Source organism: Taeniopygia guttata, chromosome 1, assembly GCF_048771995.1.
Source record: "Taeniopygia guttata chromosome 1, bTaeGut7.mat, whole genome shotgun sequence".
In the NCBI taxonomy this organism is placed as follows: Eukaryota; Metazoa; Chordata; class Aves; order Passeriformes; family Estrildidae; genus Taeniopygia; species Taeniopygia guttata.
In genome coordinates, this window is record NC_133024.1 from 15,787,417 (window position 1) to 15,811,656 (window position 24,240).

A 24,240-nucleotide genomic window follows, 5' to 3' on the forward strand; every position below is an offset into this window, starting at 1 on the left:
GTAAAGGCTTCCAATATAAGGTAAGGCTACTGCAAATCTTTAAGAATAATTTAATTATTTTGTTTTTCATTATACGTAGGAGATCCACTTTTACAATATAAATTATTCCTGGCACTAAAAATGATAAAAAGAAAGCAGCAGTTTGGATAGAGTTTCCCTAAATTACTGAACACAGTATCTGAGTAAAAAGCAGCACCTGGTCATGAGACAGAGAAGCATCTTCTGCTGCTGCCAATTTTACCTTTCCTCTTGGAAAAAAAAAATTTATGGCTTTGGAACAATTCAGAGAGATTTCTTTTCAGAATACCTAGATATTTATCACCTACTTTAGCATTTATGAAACCATTTCCTAAGCACACAGGGATTTCAAAGGGTATTTCCCAAGAGTTCAGTGCAGCAGTTCTGAAGTCTCTGAAAATACAATGGTTCAGATAAAGAGGTGTTCAGTATGCACCTGGTATTTCCATAAATATTGCTTTTCTTTGACTTTATTTTGTTCTGGCTTTTCCTTGATTTTTTACTGAGGGTAGCACTCAGTTTGTCATTCTTTCTTGCTCCACGTGTCTGCACAGTGAAGGCTGAATTATAACAGAAAATATTATATTTAATTTGGAATATACATATGAGTGAATTTTTTGAACTTCAAAATCTTTGCATGACAGAAACTGTAAAATTCTGGAATCCAACACTGCTGAAAAGATACCAAACAGAAAATTAAATCAACCATTCTTTTTCCTTCAACCCACTGTGTTTCCCTTCTCAAACACTGTTATTTCTCTACTCTAGAGGAAAAAAAAAAAGGCAAGGATGTGTTAATTTTCACTAAATTATACTTTCTTTCTTTTTTTTTCTTCCTTACTGCCTCTTTGGTAAGCCAAAATATTGCAAACTTGTGAATGCAAAAGATGAATGTACAGCCTACACAAACTTAAAAGCTATTTTTTGTGCACTGAGTACATCAATGTGCAGCCCATGCATAGTACTCTTATTTATTTAAATTTCCAACCAGTCTATTAAAAACAAAACAAAACAAAACAAAAGAATTAGCATTCATTCTGTGGTCCTGCACAACTAAAAAACTTAAGTGTTTGCTGTGCTCCACCAGTTAGAATGGTTCTCACACATATAATGAGAAACGCAACAAAAAATAGAAATACTGCTACTGCCACTCTTTGCCCTCCTTTGCTATATAATATACAATACACAATGAAAAATAATCAATATATACAATAAATTTTGCCTTTACTAGGAGTATGTATCTACACAAGATTATTTAAATTAAACAGGAATGGAAAATTAATGCAAAAAATATATGCAACATTACTATCATGAAGTTCAGACTTACCACATAAAATACAATAAATTGCATTTGGTTGAGCAGTTCAGAGACTGCTTCTATAGACTGCTACTATTACAGTCTATAGACCTGTAAGTATATGGCTGTTCTGTACTGGAGTATACAAATTTGTTTATAATCCTCCTCCATTATATCTGCTTCCTTCTAAATGGTTTGTAGGTTTGTATTTAGCTTTTGTTTGTTTGGTGGGGTTTTTTTCTGGGAGGTTGGGTTTTCTGGTTTTTTTTTTTGTTTTGTTTTGTTTTGTTTTTAATTTGCAACATGTCATTAGGCTAGGAATGTTTTAGATCTGGCAAGTGGCAAGCACCAGTGGGCCCACAATGTGTTTGCAATATCCAAATAAGAACACAACCATGTATTTAGTCCAGCCTCTGTGAAATCTGCAATTAGATGTTACACACAAAATTAATCAGGATACTGCTCAAGTGTATGTACAAAAAAACCTGAGGGTGACAAATATGATCACATTACAGTGCCTAGTAAATTTTGTGAATTTACCTATTTCTGATGGACCATGCTACAATAACCCTGCACCCATCCAGAAGACTTCAATATCCCAGCACAGCCACAGTTAATTCTGTGGCCCGAGGGTTTTCCAAGAAAATTAAGATTTTTGCCATTTTACTAGGAAATACAGGCAAACTCAAAAATTTAGACATGCACCAATCTACCTGACCACTGACAGTTTCTGGAACATTTAGTTTTCAAGAAAAGCCTTTATGGTCTAAGAGATGCTCCCAAAAGCAACATGGAAACTGGACTCTCACAAGCAAGTTGTCTCATATTGAGCAACTGCAACTCCTTTAAGAAAGTTTTTCTAGCCATTTAACTAGATCATGGATATACCTTATTGTTTAATCTCCGCAGGTGGAAATTACTCTCAAAAAACTTACCCCTTGATTTAACCTTTTTCCTCAAATAATGACTTGACTGTCAAAAAGGATTCTAAATATGGCATTGCAGAGGATGGTATCTGATTATGCCCAAATTACAGCTCAAATACGTGACTGCCAATATTTTTTCTTAATATCATCTCTGTAAATTCCCCATATTGTGTGAAAATCTGATTAGCTACCTTCCCTTCATCCCTGTTAAATGTTCTGACAGCTAAATCCCTACCTTTTATAAAGTTCTTATTAAAACCAAAGCGTCTGTAACACCTCTGAAATTCTGCTGGTGAGCTTTCACAGATCTAACTACATATCTTTACCATAGCTGCACTGCTGTAATAGGGGGAATAACTTAAACTTTCAGATTTTTTTTTTTTTCGTCTAAAATTGTCCTCAGTTCTTAGTTAAAACTTGTTGCTACTTCTGCAACATCTCCCCACACAGCTGCAGTTCTCTATTCCACAGACTGTTCAGTGTGCCCAAGGAGGCCAATGGCTTCCTGGCCTGAAGCAAGAATAGTGCGGCCAGCAGGAGCGGGACAGGGATTGTCCCCCGGTACTCGGCACTGGTGAGGTCACAATTTGAATCTTGCATCCAGTTTTGGGCCCTTCAGGAGAAGAACACTGAGGGACTGCAGAGTGTCCAGAGAGGGGAATGGAGCTGAGGAAGGGTCTGAAGTGTTGTGAGAAGCCACTAGAGGAGCTGGGGGGTTCAGCCTGGAGAAAAGGAGGCTCAGGAGGGACCTTACCACTCTCTACAACCACCTGAAAGGAGGGGGTAGCCAGGCAGGGCTTGGTCTCTTCTCCCAGGGAACAAGTGGCACAATGAGAGGAGATGGCCTGAAGTTGCACCAGAGAAGATTTAGATTGGACATTAGGATTTTTTTTTTTTTTTCCATGGAAAAGGTTACCAAGCATTGGAACTGTCCAGGGATGCAGTTGAATCCTCAGCCCCGGAGATGTGCGAAGACAAGTCAATGTGGCACTTATGGACATGGCCTAGTGAGGGACTTGGCAGTGTTAATTTGCAGTCAGACTCAGTGATCCAAATCACTTCCAGCCCAAATGACTCTACAATTTGTTTAGAAGAAAAGCGAAGTACTTTCAGATAGAAGTCTTTTTAGGGTATTGCCGTTGTATCTTGGTAAGTTTCACACAACTTGAATTTAATTATGTTTCTTGCGTCTCTCTGGGACAGAGTTAATTTCTTTCCAGCTGCCCTTTGGTGCTATGTTTATACTGGTGACCAAAACAGTGCTGAGAACACATAATTGTTTTATTTAGAAAATAAGAATTAAGTATATAAACTTCCTTACATTTATAAATACAGTTCAAAGACAGTCTACTTAAGGAAATGAATAGTCAAAAATGTTAAGTATTGTAGAAGAATGTTCTGAGATATATCCCCCCAATCACTTTCTGAGATATTTAAAAGATGAAGGTGAAAATGGATGCAGGTGCATTGAAAGAAATGTTTGCAGGCCGGCACAGGAAAACATCAGTGCCATCTGTGACAAACAGTACCAAGCCATTCAAAACTCTTGATACCATAAACTACATAAATGTCCCCTAATTAGCTAAGAATCAACTAAAAATAGATTGTTGATAAATGCATTTACTGTGAAACAATTATTTTAACAGAGAGGGTAATATAAACAGTCTGGTAGGGAAAAACATCAGTACTATAACAAGATTAGTCTTGAAAAATTCATAACACAGGAAGAGCAGTAATACTGTATATTAGCAACTGTTATTAAAAAAAATATTTTAATCCTCTCTAGAAACAAGATATTCAAACTAGAATTATTTCCCTGGATAGATCAATAGGTAAATTACCAATTGACAAGGAAACTATTCAAATAATTGTGGAATCTAAAGTAGTTTCCTCACTCACAGAGTTGTCAAATAATTTAGAGGACTTCTAGAAGGTTCTTTACTGCTGAGGCCATGCATTGTGTCTACAATGACAAGTCGAGATAGCTTTTATAAGTCTGTTCCACATGTAAATGTCTCACAGCTTTGTGCTGTGAGTCACCTTGTCCTCCTTTTAAACTGGATTTTGGAGTGGCTCCACACAAGTTGGGCTTGTTCAGCCTGAGAAGAGAAGCATGTGGAGGGTCTTTTCAGCACCTTCCAGTGCCACAAGAGAGCTGGAGAGGGACTTTTCACAAAGACACGGAATGATATAATGAGAGCTATGGCTCTAAACAGAAAGAGAGGAGGTTTAGATTGGATATTGGGAAGAAGTTCTTTCCTGTGAGGATGGGGAGGCCCTGGCACAGGTTGCCCAGAAAAGCTGTGGCTGCCCCATCCCTGGAAGTGTTCAAGGGCTGACTGGATGGTCTGAGGTTTGAGCAGTGTGGTCCTGCGGCCTCCTGCCCATGGCAGGGAGTTCAAACTGGACAATCTTTGAGCTTCATTCCAACCCAAATAATTTTATGATTCTACAGCAGAAATGTATTAAGACTGGACAGGTCTGTAATACAAGAGTCCCCAAACCACAGCTTCTGAATAAACTTTGCTCACAAAATTGTTTTGCAATGATTAATGCAATAGGAAAAAGATAATATTTTTTAAAGTTATGTTGAAGACAGAAGGAAAATACCTCACCAACCTTATTTTATTAGTATTACTGCTAATGTGTAAAGGAAGGTTGTGGACCACTGCATTTCAGCTGGACTTTCAGATTTTTTTCATTCCTTTCCTAGTTCCTGTGTCCCCACGGTGAGCAAACTGACTGTGGTGAGAATTTTACTTCACATGCACTTGAGCACTTGAGCCTGCCCACCAGCTACCGTTCACATCCTTTTCTGAAACACATGGACTTCTGTCCTCCATTTCTTGTACCAATCAAAAAACCCCAAACCTCTGTTCTATATTTTCAAGGTTATGGACTGACAGTTTGGTGAGTAAGGATCTCGTTTCATAGTGCATGCTTTTTCATAAATCAATCGGTCATTTTGAACTATAGCCCAAAGAACAGAGGAAGTATCAGATGTGTCCATTATTAAGGCAGAAATTTTAGACAGCCCATCACTAAGAATCTAAACTGGAACTCAATCAACAAAAGTTGATGCTATTGACCTCAGAGATATTAATGTTTTATGCTGCATTTTTGTATCTCTAAGCACTAAATTTATGACCTGTTCAAAATACAAGGAAAAAAATCTGACACGCATATAAAACACATTTGTAAGAAAAAAATATTGCAGTCTCATGCTTCAGGAACAATGCACAAATAACTGGGAAAAAAATTTAAAAACATTAAAAAATTACACATTATATAAAAAAAATCACACATTATATTCCCAAGACATAGATAACAGTTATCTTTGCAGCTCAATGATGACCAAAACTGCTGAAAGCTTACAAATGTTATGCCATGAATCTACTATAAATAAAAAGTTTGGGAGGCAAAGGTTAAGGTTCTACAAGTTCCAAAAGAACTCCTGATTTTTTTATCCCACTTCACTCTGGTCTGTTAGTTTAAAATCTCAGAGGCATACTCAGTATTACCCAAATCCCAAGCATTATTATTTCAGTTGCTCTTCAATTTAATGAAAACATTCTTTGTGACTGAGTGTGCCAGTAAATTAATGACTTCTGTAATGTCACAGGCTCAGGAAAACCCATCATCCCATCCTCCTAACATCAAAAATGTTCAGCAGAGCAGTAATCATATGTCAATGACATTTTTCTTACACACATAAACACTACGCAAACATTTTTTAATAAAAGATTTGATTAAAGTGACACATTAGATTTCAATAGTATCTGAACAAAAATTTCTTTCAAAAAACACCAACAATTCAAAATCTGTCACTCTCCTTCAGGAAACAAGAAAATCCTATTGAGCCCATCATGGGACAAAACAGATTCTTATTTCTGCAGTGATAATCTCAATCACACCAATGATTGTGCCATATTCTGGATTATATCAGTATACAGGAATAAATCAGACGAGGTAGCACTGTGGATATAAATCACCATTCCTAGAAGTGTTCAGAAAGTCTGTGACTGTGGCATTTGGGGATGTGGTGAACACGGCGATGTTAACAGTTGGACTCAGTGATCTGAAAGGTCTTTTCATAAGGATTCTATGATAATGATTCTATTCATAAAGATTCATATCATTCATAAATGAGTTGATTTTATGCTACAAACCATTTTTCTGCATTGTATTTACTCTAGCTCCTTTTGGTTTTTCAAACCCCTTTGTACATTTTTGGGAAATATTTTAATAATTGAATCCCCGGTTCTTACTGAAACTCCTTTATGTATTCTAGTAAGTGCTACCAGTTCTTAATATACAGCAGTGGTTCTAAGATACCCAAAACCCTCATGAGGTTGCAAAACCATTGTTTTAGGGTGTGTGTGATGAACAAAAAATTACATGTTATAATAGCTGTGTTTTAAATGAACTTGGAGTGCACATGTTTTTGTGTTTGCATACTGTGGCTATTTTGGAGTCTCTAAAGTTTTTAAGAATTTACACAATAACTGCAATTATATCTTGTGTGCTTTCCAAGTATACTGTGCACTTCAGTGCAGCTCATCCCAGTGCTCAAGCAAAACACTGGATTTTCTCATCATGGTAGATGAAAGTCCTTAGTTTTTGCTAGAGCAGAAATTCCTTGATTAATTTCTCATTGTGGTGTATGACAATATTTACTTTGTCTGGAATTTTTAAAGGAAACAAAACTTTCAGAATTATAACTCAGATTGCATGAGACTGCATACAAAATGCAAAACACGGAAGTATGGAAATGGAAATTATGCCTAGGAATACAAAGAAAAAGAGTAATCCATAAAGCTGAAAACAGGCTGAGATTAAGAAATGTCATATGGCTTGAAATCCTCGAAGGCAAAGACACAGAAGGCATTTTATAAAAATGGATTATTAAGGTGCTGAGGGTAGACAGTTTCTACTTTCTTCTGGAACAGAACATGGCAAATAAAATGATTGAAAATGGAACAAGATGTTTCTCTCAGAAAAAGAGTATTTTCTGAGCTCATTTCAGAGAAGCAAGTAATTATATGCCTCATACTCAAGAATCATGAGATAATGCAAGCTAGTATAAAAATAAGTTATACACAGTATGTACAGTGACATCAGAAATACAAGTTGATGCAGAACACGTTAAATGCTCCAGAATAGTGCATCTTACTCCAAAAGTGAAACTTCAAATGCCCCTGATACTCTGTGATATGCATTAGCTGGGTGGAAAGAAAAACAACAGGTTCTGAAAGTGCAGCCACTGGCAGAGCACTGATGGTTGAACTTTAGAGAGTAAAAATGTTGCTCTACCCCATGCTCACTGTCCCCAAGGACAACAGACACTATTAATGTTTTCATTTTTCTGATTTAGGTAATCTGATGCCGTATTATCAGATGCTAAAGTCCATACTGGTTCTCAAACAAACCATAAAATTTTTGCTCCAATTTGCAAAACAGAAAATTATTTTTCCCTTTATTTCACCAAAAAAAAAAAAAAAAAAAAAAAAAAAAAAAGCATTGTAACACATTCCTCTAGCACAGGATTTTTTTTTTAATATGAAACTTTATGGTTTATAACAGCTACAATTGGATTTAAAGATAGATATTTAGTACTCAGAAAAGCAAGAGAAGAACATAACAATGTGTACTCTTGTCTTTCTTGCATCTGCAATTTCTACTCACAACACAGGCAGCTCCAGTCCAAGAACAACTAAAAGCTTTCAGATAAATCTGTATTTCAAAAATATCCACCCAGGTATGAGAGCCATTCACTTACAGAGTTTCAGAATGCCAAAATCCAGACCAAAAAAAACCAAAATGGTGAGAGACTTACCCCATTTAAGGGAAATGTTTTCCATCCTAGTTCTCCAAGGGCAGTTGTAGTATCAAGTAACACAACTGAAAATGGAAAAAGAAATGCTGTTTGTGGTATCGCTTAGATTAGACACAGCAAAGCATTAAAACAGGAAGGACTAACTTGCCATGTTAGCCAGGCTCATTTGGGTTTTCATGCTTTACATTTCTTGCCTAAAAAAAAGTCTCAAAACTCAAAAAAAATCCTAAATCTTTTGCAGAAATCATTGCCAAATCACAGAACACTACTGTATTTAACCACTAAAAGATGCCTGGTCCAACATGCACATTTCTGCAATCCCTTGCCTGGAAATCTGGAAAGTCTGCAGCATTAAAGCTAATAAAATACACAGTTTCAAAGGTAAGATTTCTTTTATGAGACCAATAAACTTCCCAGAAAAAAAGTTATACAATTTACAAACTGAGAACATAGAAAGACAAGCAACTTCAGTTTCTCTCTTGGATGGCGTGTCACAGTGTTATCATCAGCTGCATATATTTTGCATCACTTCTGTCATATTCCGGTTTGGTTTTTTGATATATGATAGGATGTGCATTATCGCATATTACAAAATGTTTCTGCATTATTTTAATGTTAAATTACATTAACTTCCTTTTTCACTTCCATTCACTGATGCTAAAGAAAATATATGTAGCACATGAGACATTTCACCCACAGGTACTATCGCCCTCTAATGGAATTGTTTCATCTGACCCTCTAACTTCAGAAATCTACATTAGGATTTAAACACAAAATTAAGTGTTATACAGGGCAGTTTATTGTAATTATTGAGTTGATGTGTTTTGATTTGCTGAGTTCCTCCTTACAGCCCACTAATTCCAGTTCTTCACTGAATGGTTAAATGATGGACAAAAATAATCAAGAAATTAATTTGAAAAATGACCCCACTATCAACATATTTGTGGGGTTTATATTGCTGTGTGCTATCTTCTACCTCTTGTCTGTCCAAATAATCAGTGGACAGCTATCTATAATGTGTTTCTAGAAAGCAGTACAGCAGCAGCAGAAGTCAGGTCATGTTCTTCTGCCTTATGGAAAAGGCACCTTGGCATGGACACTGAACTTGGAAGATTATTAGAGGGAACCTGACCCAGCATCTTCCCTTCTCTTTTGTACAAGTGACACTTAGAGCATGTGTACATTTGAATGGATGGTGACTTTTAACCTGAAACTGAAGTTTGCTGTCTTGTCGACAGACTTACAGGCAAGTAAAAAGCTCAACATAAACCACATAAAAGATCAATTGTTCACATGAAGAAAAAAAATGACATTTTAAAAATATATTCAACAAAGGGGAGTATTCTGCTCTCCACTTCTTCACCACTTCACTGTATGAAGCTTTGTGAAAAATATGAGTATAAAGAAATAACTTTTTACAAGCCCTATTTTACTTTACATCACTATCCTCATTGAGACTACTGCTGTCTTCCACTTGCTTAAAAAGCTGTGATTTACAGCTGTCATAGTATTGTCTATTTGTGTCAGGCTGCCATGCTCTTGTGGAAGAGACAAAAAAAGCATCTTCTCACTTGACATTTGACGCAGCATTTTCCCGTGTAAAACTTTTCAGTTGATTATAACTGGGGATCTGTTACCTCCAAAAAAAAACCCAAAAAACCAAACAACCAAAAACAAAACAAAAAAAAAAAAAAACCCAACAAACTGGATTTACACATTTCTTTTTCACAGAGAGGACCAACTGCTCAACAAGTTTCTGAGAATATTTCTGTTCAACTTAGGTATTTGTTTTCTTCTTTCCATCTCTCCTCCCCATCCTCTCTCCACCCAGGAAACATGGACTATTTATTATGTTCTTTGTTTCCAGCTGAGTTTCAAGTTATATCTTGCGCTTTGTCAAGTGCTATTCCTACAGACCTGCAGGCAGAAATAAATTTTTCTATGAGCAGCATTAATTAGGGTTTGAAGTATCATTTCAGTTTTACAATTTTTGCGGTAGTAAGACCGCAATTTAATCAACATCATCCAGGTATTCAAAATTAATACTTCTGTGGAACAAGACCCAAAATACAGAAAGGAAAACTAATTCATTTCTTCAGTGGAGCCTGAATTAATGAATTCCTTGCCTGAATTAATCAAGTACTACTTGAAGGCTCAAAGCTATACATTAAAAAAATTAAAGACTACAGTAAATTCATCACTGAAAGTATATTAAGTTTAGATTTAGTTGAGCCATGATCTAATAATATTCTTCATACACATTTACCAAATATCCCCAATGAGTAATTGAGTTTTGTTAAAATACAATTTTTTATATATTTGACATACCAAGGCTCTTGAATGCTCACATATTTTCACCTGCAGCTACCAAATCTGTAAGAGCTGGAAAATTCAAACCAATTGGGGAATTCTCCAACTGGAAAATTCAAACCACCAAACAACTACTAACCAGAACTACAATGGTATCACCTGCATAGTCAGAAATAAAAATCATAAAAATGAAAATACTGTCTTTCTAACAGGACTTGTATTACAAGACATAAAACAATTATCAATCAAATATGTGCAAATACTGAAATATCAAGTAAACCTTATGTTTGTGCCAAAGAAACACAAACTCCTGTGAAGCTGTGGATTCAAGAGAATCTGCTATTCAAATGAGGACCCAGATAAAGCAATAAAATCCTCGAGCACTCCAGAGGTTTGGAGATCTCTACATGCTAGACTTCAGTGTGGGACAGAGACACCCAAGCTATATTTAAACGAGGTGATGAAGAAGCAGCCTATCCCCAGCAGCACAGACCTGATGGCAGACAAATCTGCACTGCCAAGGCGCTTCCAGCTCACAGCTCTTATGGCACAAAATCCCTCTGCCAAAGAACTCCAGGCTAAGAGAAGTGCCAGCATGTAAACATCTGAATTACACACAGGAGTGGATGCTTCCCCTCTGCCTGCAGGATTAGGAAAAGTTTCAGAAGAACTGGAAATTCATATGCAAAGAGACTAAAAAAAGATGGTGGGCACTATTCCTATGAAGGTTATAATGAGAAAATTTCCTAAAAAGCTAATGGAATCACAAAGTCATATTTATTGACCCTTGTCCCAACATTTACTTATTTATGCTCCTTTGTATGCCATAAAATGCTCCATCTTTCTTAAAAACTAAAAAGTGTTGATTATGGACAAGCCATTAGCTGCCAGCATAAACAGAAGTGTGTCTGGAACTACTGCAGTGAATATTTTATGGGAAAAGCTCTGAGTACACTGGTTGAGACTCGGCAATGTTATTGACATTTGTGACATCCAACCTCCACTTTTAGCAGGCATTTTTCTGAGGTGATGGCTCTAAAACTTGCACAGTGAACAAGAGTTTAGGTCTGCCAGTACAAAGTCATGTCGCAATTCAAAATGAGCTCAAAGACCATTTAAAAAATACTCTTTGGATAAAAAGAACTCAGATTTAGCACTTGAATGTCCCTTCTTGAATAATTGAACTGGGGATACTAACATTTGCATAATAATATACAGACTTGAACATACATCTGCAAGCCTATTGTTTAATTACCTGCACATTTCATTCATTCATAGAAGTGTTTAGCTTTTTTTTCCAGCACCTACTTTAATATATATTATTATTATTCATTATGTCATATTGAACTTCAGTTTCCTTTTTCTGGACATTATCTTACACTGTTATTAGACTTTACAACTGAAATTAATATTTTCAGAGGTTTTAGCTGGTCCCAAGGAAACTGTTTTACCTAAGATTACAACAAGCAGAGCTCCAAGGACTGACAGGGTGGAATTTTAATTTTCATTCCAAAATACTCTTCTAAAGATGAACTCTGCAATCCTGTTTGTACAACCTAGGAAAAAAGCCTTTCAAACATTCATTTCACTAGTTTGTTTTCTTCTTTGTTTACACATCTCCAGACAGGGTATGTGTGAATGAATACAGTTAATACAGGATTTTGGCCAACTTCATAGAATCATAGTCTGATATTGGATCACCCAGTTTGATCTACCCATTTTAAACATTTCACTGTTACCTACAGAGTGGGTAAGCCTAAGATTTGCAAGGAATGCAAAGCAATACACAGACATTAATTTCTGAAAATAGCACTAGTAATTCAGGAATATCTCACCTGTACTATGTAAAAGAGACAAAAAAAATCCCAAAACCCTGAGAGTTTCAGTATCTTCCAGCAAGGTAGGGAGACATTACAGATGACCCCCAGAAATGGGCAAAACTGGCACCTTTTTTTGTCCCTGAGAACATTATTATTGACTGCAAAGTTTATATTTATAAGGCAAACACACAGCGCTTTTGAAGTCTCTCACTTCCAGCCCTCAAGAGAGTTGTTGCTTTCTTCTGAAGTGTCTGTACTTTCTTTAAGGATTTATGGTTTGTTTTGTTTTGGTTTTTTTTTCATTTTTAGGAAGAGGACCACATGCAGTATTCTGAAATAATTCCTTTTAACAGTATGTATTAAGAGTCCTGGTTATTTTTATATCCTGTTTATAATCCAGGGTCACATTAGCCCATTTTTTTTGCTGCAGCATTGCACTCATATGCTGTTACTACTCTACAAGATCACTGTCCTGTACAAATTCACTCCTTTTCACCATTATTTTTTTTCAGTTTGCGTTATATTTTTGCTCTTGAATGTACAAAGATCCATTGGTTTATACTAAAACAAATTCCATTTGCAAGGGCTGACCTTTACTAAGTGATAAAGGCTCCTCCCTGTCTGCACATCCTCCTTATTTCTTTGCTTACTGCTCTTCTGTCAGGTATTGAGTTTATATTTGTTTTCATGTCACTAACGAAAAATGTTAGAATATTGGCATATAACTAATATCTCAAATTCTGTGATTTAACAGTCACTAAAACTATTTTAAGGCTCCTTAGACCCCAAGGTTTTTTTTAAAACCCATTTGGTAGAAAAATTTAAGCTTACTGTCAAAAGACTATCATATTCTGTTATAATATAAAAAAATCTCAGCATACTAATACTGCTGTGGCTTGCCTGCCTGAGGAAGACAAGAAAGAAGAAGAGGATATGCAATATCCAAGTTACCTTGGTAATTAACATGCAATCAACTGGGAAAAAATATTTAAATGCTTGGTTTTATGACCAGGCCTGCTTTCCATAAACCAAATAAACTGGCATTCATTATACACATATCAATAGAATCCTTTTCCATAATTTTCATTATTTTGCATTCAACAGCTATCTGGTTTAGGCAAGATTAATGAGATGCAGTAATAAAGTATGAGGAGCACCTGTCTAGATAGCAATTCTGCCAGGGAAGTGTACAGGAGTCACAGCAAATCAGAGAGTAAACAAAGTATTGACAATGCTGTTTGCCTGAGATAAGCGGGATTAGAGCCAGCAAAATAGAGAGAGTAATCCTTCCACTCTCCTCAACATTTCCAAGAGTTTTATGTCAGACTCCAAGAAAATCCTTGCTACCCTACAAAGAAGAGGGAGAGCTGTGACTAATTGGGAAGCTGGGGAATCTCCACTCCAGGAGGCTTTTAAGACACCTTGAACACTGTCAGGCCTGGTTTCTGCATAATCTCCTGCTGCCTTGGGGCAGAGCAGGGGAGATAAATGACTTCTCCAAATGTGAGTTTTATAAAAATCTAGTTACCTGGTTAATGGTGCTTCCCTTTTCTTTTCAAACCACAGCTCTAACACCTACGCTTTTCCTGAATTCCCCGAGTCCCTGAACTCATTAAATTTACCATCAATAGCCCAGAGATGTCCTCAGCCAATTCTTTCAGGACTCTTGGAAGAGAACTATTTACACTAGATGGGGAATACTTCATATTATTCATGTTATATGAATAAATCACTAATTTCTATTTCCCAATTTAAAACACATTATTTTCTGCCTCTTTCTAAATATAGTTCTATACCATTCACACAAACATTTTTATTCATAATGCAATAGAGAAATTCCCATTATCCTGAGTGTTGTGAGACTTGGGCATTTACCTAACATACCTTTGATTTTCAGTTTTCTACACTAGGTATTTTCTAACATGTGCTAATTTCAACACGTATCCTCTCTTTTCCATTAATGATGAGAAATGTTCATAATTCTAGTTTCTGCTTTCCTCTAATGTTACCTCTAATATAGGCTCAGCTGTTACCCAAAACTGGCCTTTTGTTACTGATCAGTGATTTCCTAATCAAGAACTTTTAAAAAGAATTTCCCCTTTCACCTTTCTTATTCTCATACTTGCACACTCACACAAACACTTTTAAAATTCTCTTCTGATAAATGAGAACTGGCCAGACAGTCCAGTCACGATACATTCATCTTGTCAGTGCTAAGAAATTTGCAACGTTATTAGATAGGGTTATATTGGATAAATGCCTGTCTTTATCTTGGTACTGTTTTACTCCATTACATGGGGTCTCCAGTGAGAATCTTCAAAACCCAATTCCCCCACAGCACCATTTTTCTTTCCATACATTACATACAGATGCATAAGGAATTATTTCCCCTCTTTTCTCATTTGCTTCAGTTATGTGTTTCAGTCTTACTGTTTCCTACAACTTCCTGGATAAATGTAATTTGAGATCCTGTGGCTCTGAGTAAACAAGATAAAACAAACAATGGTTCTTTTGGTGGGGGGAGGGAGGGAAAAGAAAAGCTCCCAATCACCTTTTACATTCAACCTTTTTTCCTAGAGCACATTCTTACCTATTTCTTAGCAAGGTCATTTTTAAAATGAAATTAAAATTTATCACATTACAGAGCTAATAAAATGATCCTTTCCATATGCAATGATGCATGTTCTCCTTAGAGAAGATGTAACCCTACTGCTCCATCTCTCTATGGAATGGAAAACAACATTTTCATACTCAACGTTTCAGTTTTATTACACCCTTTTTTTTATACTTTCTTCCATTCTCATGTTAAAAATCAACATGAACCCCTTTATTCTCATGTTGTATCATTATTAGCATCACCAACCATTGCAGACCCCTCAGTTACATCAGTTACACCTGTCTTTCTGAAAGTGAGATTTAAATGCAGATTTTTTTAAAAAGTGGCAAGCTCTAAGTTAACTTCAAGGTTTAAAGTTTACAACCACAAATATATTTTAACAAGAGCATTTTTCCTCCCTTACCAATGCCATTTCACTGTAAAAGAAGCAACTGCAATATTTTGAACACCTATCAAAATATCTGATAATCAATTACTGTAAATGACAATTTATAAATATCTAAGACAAGAGTTATTTTCAATCAACATGAATCCTTTCACCCACAAGAAATAACAGCACTATTTTGTGTTCTGTTTCTTTCCATTATTTTAATCCCTGTCTATAACTCCGGAAAAGATGTCACAGTGGTGGGAGAAATTCAACAATTTATCAGTTAAAGGCATGTAATAACAGTCAATAATAGATACAGTCTTCCCCAGTAAGGTGGATTCCAAGTTTTATTTCACGAATACCAGATGAAGCCTTGGAAATCCACTTGATACATTCATTGGCACCAAATGCATAGAGAAAATCTGTCAGTGCAGAAACACATGACAATTTCTGCACTGAAATCTTTCTAGGATAGCAGTCACAATTCCAAATTCTATATGGCTAGATCCTAACTACTTATTCTGCCACCCAGCAGCTTATTTTGCTCTAGGACAGCTGTAAACATTTCCTATTTTGAGGTCTCACATAGGCACTTGCTTCTCCCATGTGAGTCTTACTCATCAGAACAAGAAAAAATAAAACTACTGAGGTAAAAAGAAAGCATTCTCACATCCAACATAAATGGGCTTACCTCAGAAATAGATGAGGCCCCAAGTTTTCCTCAGGTAATTGTGGAATGGAAAATGAGTAGGTAATGTCCTATCTCTCCTAGCCTGCAACAGAGCTTTTTCCCCAAGAGCAGTGTCAAAGTGATTTCAAAGTGATTTTGTTGATCAGTGCATTTTCAGGCAGGAAAGCAAGGCAGGAGAAGGTTGTGAAATGCACGGCTCAGCCAGGAGGGATTACAAACTCCCACGTTTGTAATGCACCAGAGGGGGCTGAGCTCTGCAATGTCAGCCCTGCAGGACAGGCAGCCAGCACAGAACTGAGGAAGTCCTGGCAGGCAGAGACAGATTGATCCACTTTAATGTGCTCCTCTCAAAGAATGAGATGGGGAAAAAAGGAGTTTAGGTACCAGGGAAACAATGTGTTCTTACCACTGACTCAGCTTTAAGATACTCCTTTACAGCAGAGACTGCTGTTAAAATGAAGTGAGATAAATTAATGCTGTTCACAGCTCCAGAAAACACAACCAGACCTGTATTAATTTTCTATGTTTTTGGTTTCACATGTGTAATACAAAAAGATCAAGAGCTAATCCTGATAAAAAAAGTCACAAAATGATGATGGGAGCCTAGCTGCTCTACTTCATAATTTTCATTCTGCCTTGAAAATACTAATTGATATTCAATTCACCATCACGTTCATGTCAACAGTAGATTACTGGGCAGCATTTCCTAAATGAACACAAATACCTGACAGTTTTGTCAGCCCTGTTTATTAACCTAAGTATATCTTCATTAGGGAAATTAGAAACAACTGAAATTCAGACAGATTTATCTTTCCTTGCACTGGTAAATGACTTGCGTGTTGAAGCCAATTCTCTTAGGTTGGGACTAATGCTAAATTTAATATTCTTCACTTTGCTGTTAACCTTTTTTCCTCTGCATTCTTACAAGCAGTTTATTTTCTGTCTTTTACTTTAATACTTGTATTGGGTGGTGATAAAACAAACAAAAAATTAATGTCACAACATCCATAAGTGGAAAAAACCCAACATACAAAAGCTTTTGGAAAAGCTTTTGGAAAATTATAACAATACCTATACATAACTGTCAGACTAATTATGAAGTTAACAACTCCATGGCTATTGCTCCTATACTCCATACTCTTTGGGAATTCCTCTTCAAGGGGGGTAGAAACTTCCCTCTAGAGTTCATGGGCATAATCAAATCCACCTTAGGCACTCATTCTTCCTTGCCCTGCTCTGATCCAAAGACACAGCCTCCATAATAGTAAAGAACGAAATGGCACTGCAAAGGTTTGCTGCCTTTTCCCAATGAATACCTGGGAAGGTTGATGCAGAAATACCTTTCAACCTCATAATCTGTCTCTTTTTAAGTGGAGTGAGAAGTGTAGAGTCTTCCACAGCAGTCCCTTGAAAGAAAGAAGTTTTGAAGAGAACAGCTGATAATGTCACAAATAGGGACTGAGAGGACAGATGGGCACTGCTTACTCAAGTAGTCACTTAATAACCATAATGAAAAATTAGCAGTCTGGTGACTCCAAGTAACAGAACAGGCAAATCTTAGGAGAGGAACAAAGGCTGAAAAAACTGAAGTTTGTGTTTGACTGGCAGCAGAGCCCCATGAAGAGCTGTTTGAGAATCTCTGGCTTAAGAAATAAGATAAGGAACCAGAGGAGGATTTTTGGCAGAGCCCTTGAGGGTTTTGAGGGTGGTATGTTCAGAGCTGCTTCAGACGGGCTGAGAGCAAGAACTGGGAGTCTGAAACTCTCACACAGGCAAATCAGACATGGGAACAACAGTCAGAGATGTTCCAGACATGAAACATGAAGGAGGGTTCTTCTGCATTGCACAGACCCACCCACTGAAGACAAAACAGTAAAGCCACTCTCTACCATTCTCGTCGTCTACTATTTCTGTAGCTCAGCCTAACTTTCTAACTCCAGGCAGTTAAATCAGAGTTTACTTACATCCAGTCCATATTTTTACATAATAAAAAATGAAATGGGGTTGTCCTTATTTTGCAGGCAGAAAAGCTACAATGCAGAAAGCAAAGCAAAAATCCAGCCCAGAAATGGCAGATCCTGACTTGCCTGCTTTACCCAGCTAACACGAAAGTTAAAATTGTCTGTATGAAGTGGTGTAGAGGGTGGGAAAGCACAACTGTTTTCAATCCCCATCTGTTGCAGAGCTGTAGTCTGGACTACCACTCAGAATTCATCCACAAGACATACAAATTGGCCTCCAGAAGTGACAGGATATTTATTATCATCCACTCCAGACCTATGGCATTGCCACACAAACAGGATAAAGTTAGTATTTCTTAATAAAACAATAAGACATGCTCCCTGATCTCCCTGCTGACCCAGTGTCTTGGTTTCATCTGGGATAGAGGTAATTTTCTTCTTAGCAGCTGGTGCAGTGCTGTGTTTTGGATTTAGTATGGGAATAATAAAGTTAACACAGCAATGTTTGGGTTGCTGCTGGGTAATGCTCACCCAAGTCCAGGAATTTTCAGTGTCTCATGCTCTGCCAGTGCACAAAAAGCTGAGAGGGAGCATGGCCAAGGCAAGTGATCCAAACTGGCCAAAGGGATATTCCACACCCCACAACATCATGCTCCATGTGTTACCTGAAGGGTGTTGGCTGTGAAGTGCTTGGGAACAGGCTGGGCATTGGACAGAGATGAGCAAGTGGTTTTTTCTTAGCTTTTATCTCTCTTTTTGTTTCCAACTGCTGTTCTTCTTCATCACCATTATTATTATTATTATTATTGTTGTTGTTGTTATTATAATATTACATTTTACTTTTCTTCAATTATTAAACTACTCTTATCTCAACCAACAAGGTTTTTACTTTTTTTTGATGCTGCTCTCCATCCCACCTGAGGTACTGAGTAAGTGGCTGCCTTGTACTTGCAATGTATCAACAATGACACTGAAGAAAGTGACAGACAAAGGCTAGAGGAGGACTCTTAATGCTACATTTGGTTGTTGGGTTTTTTTTGTTGGTTTTTTTTTTTTTCTGCTGGATAGAGATTATGTGGTTAGTAATGACTTTAGCTGTCAGTAGATGAGGAAAGTCATCAGCAGAGCCACAAGATTTGGGCATATCAAAGCAGAAGCAGCCATGACTTTCAAGCATGTAAAACGCTCTCAAGCAAATGGATCACTTTTTCTCCTTTGCTTCTTGAAGTGGTATCTTGTTTGTTTGATAAGTTATCTGCCTGAGAAGAGAAATACTTAATACGCTTGGCCTTACTTCTGTAGTCAGAAAGTGACCATGACATAGAGAGTAGGAGTTTAGCAGAAATTATATTAAAAAAACCTTCTGGGATGGAACATAAAGGCAACTTGGAAAATGAGGTTAACATTTGGCTATATTACATGTTTGCTTTTCTTTTAATGCAGAGCCTCAAAAATATGCCAAAATAAATGCAACTCTTAGAAAGCAGAGCTGTTAATCTCGTGACAAATATTCACAGAGATATCTTCTAGGTTCGTATTCATTACGTTAAAACATTTTTTATCTCCTTTGATTAAATATCCACACAGCCAGTCAGTTTAATGTTTTTGAGCTTTGTAATTCTCTGTTCCACTTTGTCAGTCTGTCCCTTCTTCCACTAACTTTTAATTTATAATTTATGGTGTCAAGCACCCAGTTTTCACAGCATGAACATTTTACAGGTGCTAGGTCATGCTGTCAAGCTAAAGTACATACCAACAATCAGTGGCTTTAAAAAATCTTGGTCTCTTTATGTACAGTGGAACATCAACATGAAGGCTCAACTGTTTTTATCAGTTAATCAAGTTTGCAATACTTTTAACATTATAAACAAATAAATATACAGCATCTTGTCACTTACTTGACAGGAAATAAGTCTGACTATCTAACCAAAGATCAAATTACTTTAAAATACTGGACAGTATGGAGTACCCACCTCTACTATGCAGAGACTTTCAGCTTTGAATTATATACTTTTAATACACATTAATGGAGATTTAAATTTCAAAGATAACTGAAGAGCATTAAATAGATCTGAGAATGCCATCATTTATGTAGTAAACTGTTGAGTAACTGGGCTCCTATTCCACAGAATATAGTTACCCTTCTTTTTACTTTTGTACATGAAATAATCTAATTGGATAAAATAAATTAATTTTTCTAATTTCACATCAAGAAGTGAAAGTAAAAAGACTGCTTTTCATTTTTTAAGGGCTCTTTTTCAGATTTTCTGTAGCGCAAGAGGTAATTTAGACAGGTACAGCATTGCATCAGTAGTCAAGTGCTGGAAAGGCAGCAGCTCTCAGGGACTTAGCTCAAAGCACCACTTCAATGGGCTACTTGAGACTAAAGTGCCTGTTACACAACCCAGTGATGCAGGAGCAATGTCACTGAGGATGGCTGGAGCACTGCCCAGGGACTCTGCAGGCAATGCCAAATATAGACTGTATAATAATGCATGCACACTGCCAGTGAAGAAAACAGGAACCTTTATATGTCAATAATTACCACAAAGGAAATGTTTGAATTAAAAAGTGCTTTATGACATTTTTCTTCAAAACTGTTTTATTCCCCTCTTTTGCCATTCTGCCTGAAATGTCTGAGCATACATGAAGGCCAGAAACAGTACCATGACTGTGGGGATGAGTTACTCTATTAAGCGAAAAAATAGGCAATATTAAAAAAAAAAATTTTTTTTTCTCCTATCTGAAGACTACAACATAATGAAAGTGCTCATTTTGTTCTGGGAAGGCTATCTAGCATACCACAGAATTATAGAATTATAGAACAGTTCAGGTCAGAGGGGTCCTCTACAGATTATCTATTCCAGCTGCACTGACAGGGACATCTTCCACTATCCCAGATTCCTACAAACCCCATCCAACCTGGCCTTGGACACTCCCAAGGATGGGGCAGCCACAGCTCCTCTGGGCAATCTGTGCCAGTCTTTCACCACCCTTTCACATCCCTTTCACAGTAAGGAATCTCTTCTTTATATCCAATCTAAATCTACCCTCTTTCAATTTAAACCAGAAAGAAAGAGAGACGTTATGCTGAAAAGCAAAAAAACTTCACAACAGAAGGCAGAACTGGGGTTGAAGGAAAACAGGGATTGGAGAATGCTACACAGTCAGGAGGGGTACTGAGAAGTGGTAACATATTTAGAGGTTGTACAGGAAGACAACATTGACAGTTGAAAAGAAACATTATTATCCTTTGCACATCAGGAATGAGGCAGGAGCTGGAAAACGGATGCAGCTAACAGGTTTTGCACAGATTTGCTTCCATTAAAACAACCTGTCACCACAACGGTAGCTGGAATCCAAAATATATCATCAGCAACTGATTAGTGTAAAATTCTAAATTGCTGTAAGTAACTGATCTGTGTAAAAATCTAAATCACTGTCTTGCAAAATGCAGCAATTTACCAGACACACTAAAACTAAGACAACTGAAGCTGTCTTCACTTCTCATTTCAGACTGCATGGCAGAAGGCTGTCTGCAAGAAGCAAGGTATCATTTTCAATAATGACAGAGCTATTCTGGAGTGAACAACATCCTTGAGAGAGTTAGCATAGATTTAATTGAGACTCTTGGATCTATGAATAGTTTCAGGCCAAGAATTTTTTTTACCTTATGTATGGGGTTGATTTTTTTGGCTATAAAAAGAATTACTGAGGATTATAAAGAGTCAGATGGAGATAATCAGAGTTAAAAGGAAACGTTTTATGCTTAAAATTAAATATATGATTACAGCCCTAGTTAAAAGAACAACTGTAAAGGGGGATAGCATTTAAAATTGAATACAAATTTATCACACAAAATTCATAAATTCAAACTGATCCAAAGGCCCCTTTTCTACTAGAGTTAGTGACCACCATACCTGAGCAATTGGAAATACTATTGCTCTCACTTTCCACCTGTTCAAAATCATTCTCAGCCCATGAATAGAATATTTTGTCGTGGCAGGTTTCTCTACACTCTCCATAATGCAATCAATTATTGTTTAGTGTTGTTTCCCACCACCAATAATGAATGCCTTGATCAGAATCTCAGAGTGCTTTTTTGATTGCCCACAATCCCTTCATTTCCAGTGCTTGCTCTCAATCAGATCAAGTGATTTAAATCTCATACTTAATTTAAAACAGATGAAGTGGGAATTTAAGATGTTTCATTCATGTAAATACCAAATTTATAACAATGAATATTATCTTTTCTATTGCTACACAGCTTAATTTATTTCATCTAAAAGCAATAAAACAGAGTAAGCACTGAGCAATCCTAATAGCCAAGCAAAATCAAATTATGGAAGAAAAAGCTGACATCTGAATTATAATGCATTAAAGTAAAATTACAGCTGAATTTGAGGATAATTTCATTCAATGTGACTTCAAGAAAGCAGTACTTCTTTCAGCATTAATTCAGAATTATACGAACAAAAAAGTGTTTTGAATTTATAAAAATTATTTATGTTTTCTTTTAAGATGGAATGAAGCTACTGATTGCATGACACCACCATATTGGTAGTGAATATTTTAGCCTATCATGTACATTTCATTGTATAAATGTCAGAAATAAGTCTGGATTAGAAAACTAAAAGAAGTTGTAGAAGAGTTTTTAGCTGCTTTAAATACAGAGCTAAAGATGTGAGCAAGTTCATAAAAGACAGGGTTTTGAGACAAATAGATTTACCTGTGCAATTTGTGGTGCAATTCCTCAAAAATAAGTCATGAGACTGATATTATTTGTTATTTAAGTAATTTCCTTGTCCAGGATAAGCTTGGTCTAATGGGATTTTTTGTCATGGAACAGTCGGGAGGCATTGTCAACTCAACTGAAGGCTGACATGCTATGGTGGGGAGGCTATGGGGAGAGAAGGAATAATTTCTGGGATAATAAGGAAGAAAGGATATAAATATAAAATATCAGACAATCCAAGGGGGGTCAAGCAGAATTCCTTCATGAAATGGGAATCTAAAAGCAGCCAGAGAAGATAAGACATCTGCATATTAACTGCTGACAAGCCAACCAAGGACCAATCCAACCAATCCAATGCAACAACATGGGAATGAAGCAGACAAAAATCACAGAAACTGTCCAATATTCAGAATGATAAGAATACTACTATTGCACAAAGTACCAGCAAAATCCCACCAGCAAAGCTGTATGTGGTTCTGGCCATCTCTTTTTTTTTCAAGAAATAGTGAATTAAACAGGATAAAGATTAAGCAAAGGCAACTGCAACTGTCACAGAGATCAAAAATCTCTTGAGTAAAAGATGAAAACCCCACACCAAAACCCGAGAGAGGTGACTTCTGCTATAATAGTGAGCAGGATGAAAGATGAGAATGGAAAGGTGTTCTTGAGTTCTGAGACAAAGTCAGCGCAAGTATAAGCATAAGCACCACTCACTAATAAATGCAGTCCATAAACGTATTTGAATTTCACAGCACTGAAGTTCAGAACAACCTTCCAACAGGAGCAATGAGGGAACATGGCTTAACTAGATTGAAGATGAAAATTAATAATTTTATACAGCATCAATGGAGGCATTTGATTGTGGGAAGAAAGCTCTTTCCCAACCCTGCGTTACTGGGGTAACTGCACTGTAAATAATCTTTCACTCTAAATAAAAATTATATCACTATAATGCAAATACAATTATTTCTCTCAAGAACAATTAAAAAACACTTTAATTACCAGTAATGTTTCAGCAACCTATTTTCCTCACTTACATGGAAATGAAGCCAATTCCTCAATGACAAACTGACCCTTTCCTGTTGGAAGCTAAGGGTCACCTTTCCCTCCGACCCATTTACTTTTTGTTCACAGTAAAAGGAACTTAAATAATAACAGAACCCTCTTCACAGAATTTCAATACAGATCTCTCCAAACTACTGCATTTATCTTCAACATAAGTGTCCAAAGGGCATAATCCACATTATGGACTAATAGCCTGTAAAACTGCATTTTATGAACTGTAGCAGTTTTCAGCAATAAAAATAGAATCAATGGATTCAAGTTGATAACATTTCTTTCCTACCTTACACTGGAATTAAATTAATTTTTATATTTTTTAAATTATGTACATTTTTAAAAGCACTTAAACCTGTTTGGAGTCTACAAATCTCTATGCGTATAGCTACAGATTGTTGTATAAACTTTTTTTTTTTTTTTACCACCAGACTAGACTCAAAATTTTGTAAATTACAATATTCACATAAGAAAATCAGAAAATTAGATTATTTTTTATCTTCTCTTCTTTCTTCCTATTTCCTTCCCCTCCTCTCCCTTATCAGAAATGTACTGTTCCATCTCACCATCTGAATAAAGGATGGCTCACTCCTATTTTAGCTT

The 24,240-nt window shown here is 36.5% G+C and overlaps 1 protein-coding gene across 6 annotated transcripts in view; it reads right to left on the reverse strand.

Annotated features, from left to right (window-relative positions):
• Positions 1–24,240, reverse strand: part of EPHA6 (EPH receptor A6) — a 380,709-nt gene that overhangs the window by 345,556 nt on the left and 10,913 nt on the right. For 5 of the 6 annotated variants that reach the window (XM_072923993.1, XM_072923978.1, XM_072923984.1 and 2 more), the window contains exon 2: positions 8,078–8,142. The exons of the other annotated variant lie outside the window; for it this stretch is intronic. In XM_072923993.1, the coding sequence (XP_072780094.1) occupies positions 8,078–8,142 (65 nt within the window). The remainder of the gene's footprint in view (positions 1–8,077; positions 8,143–24,240) is intronic. 6 annotated transcript variants of the gene reach the window in all.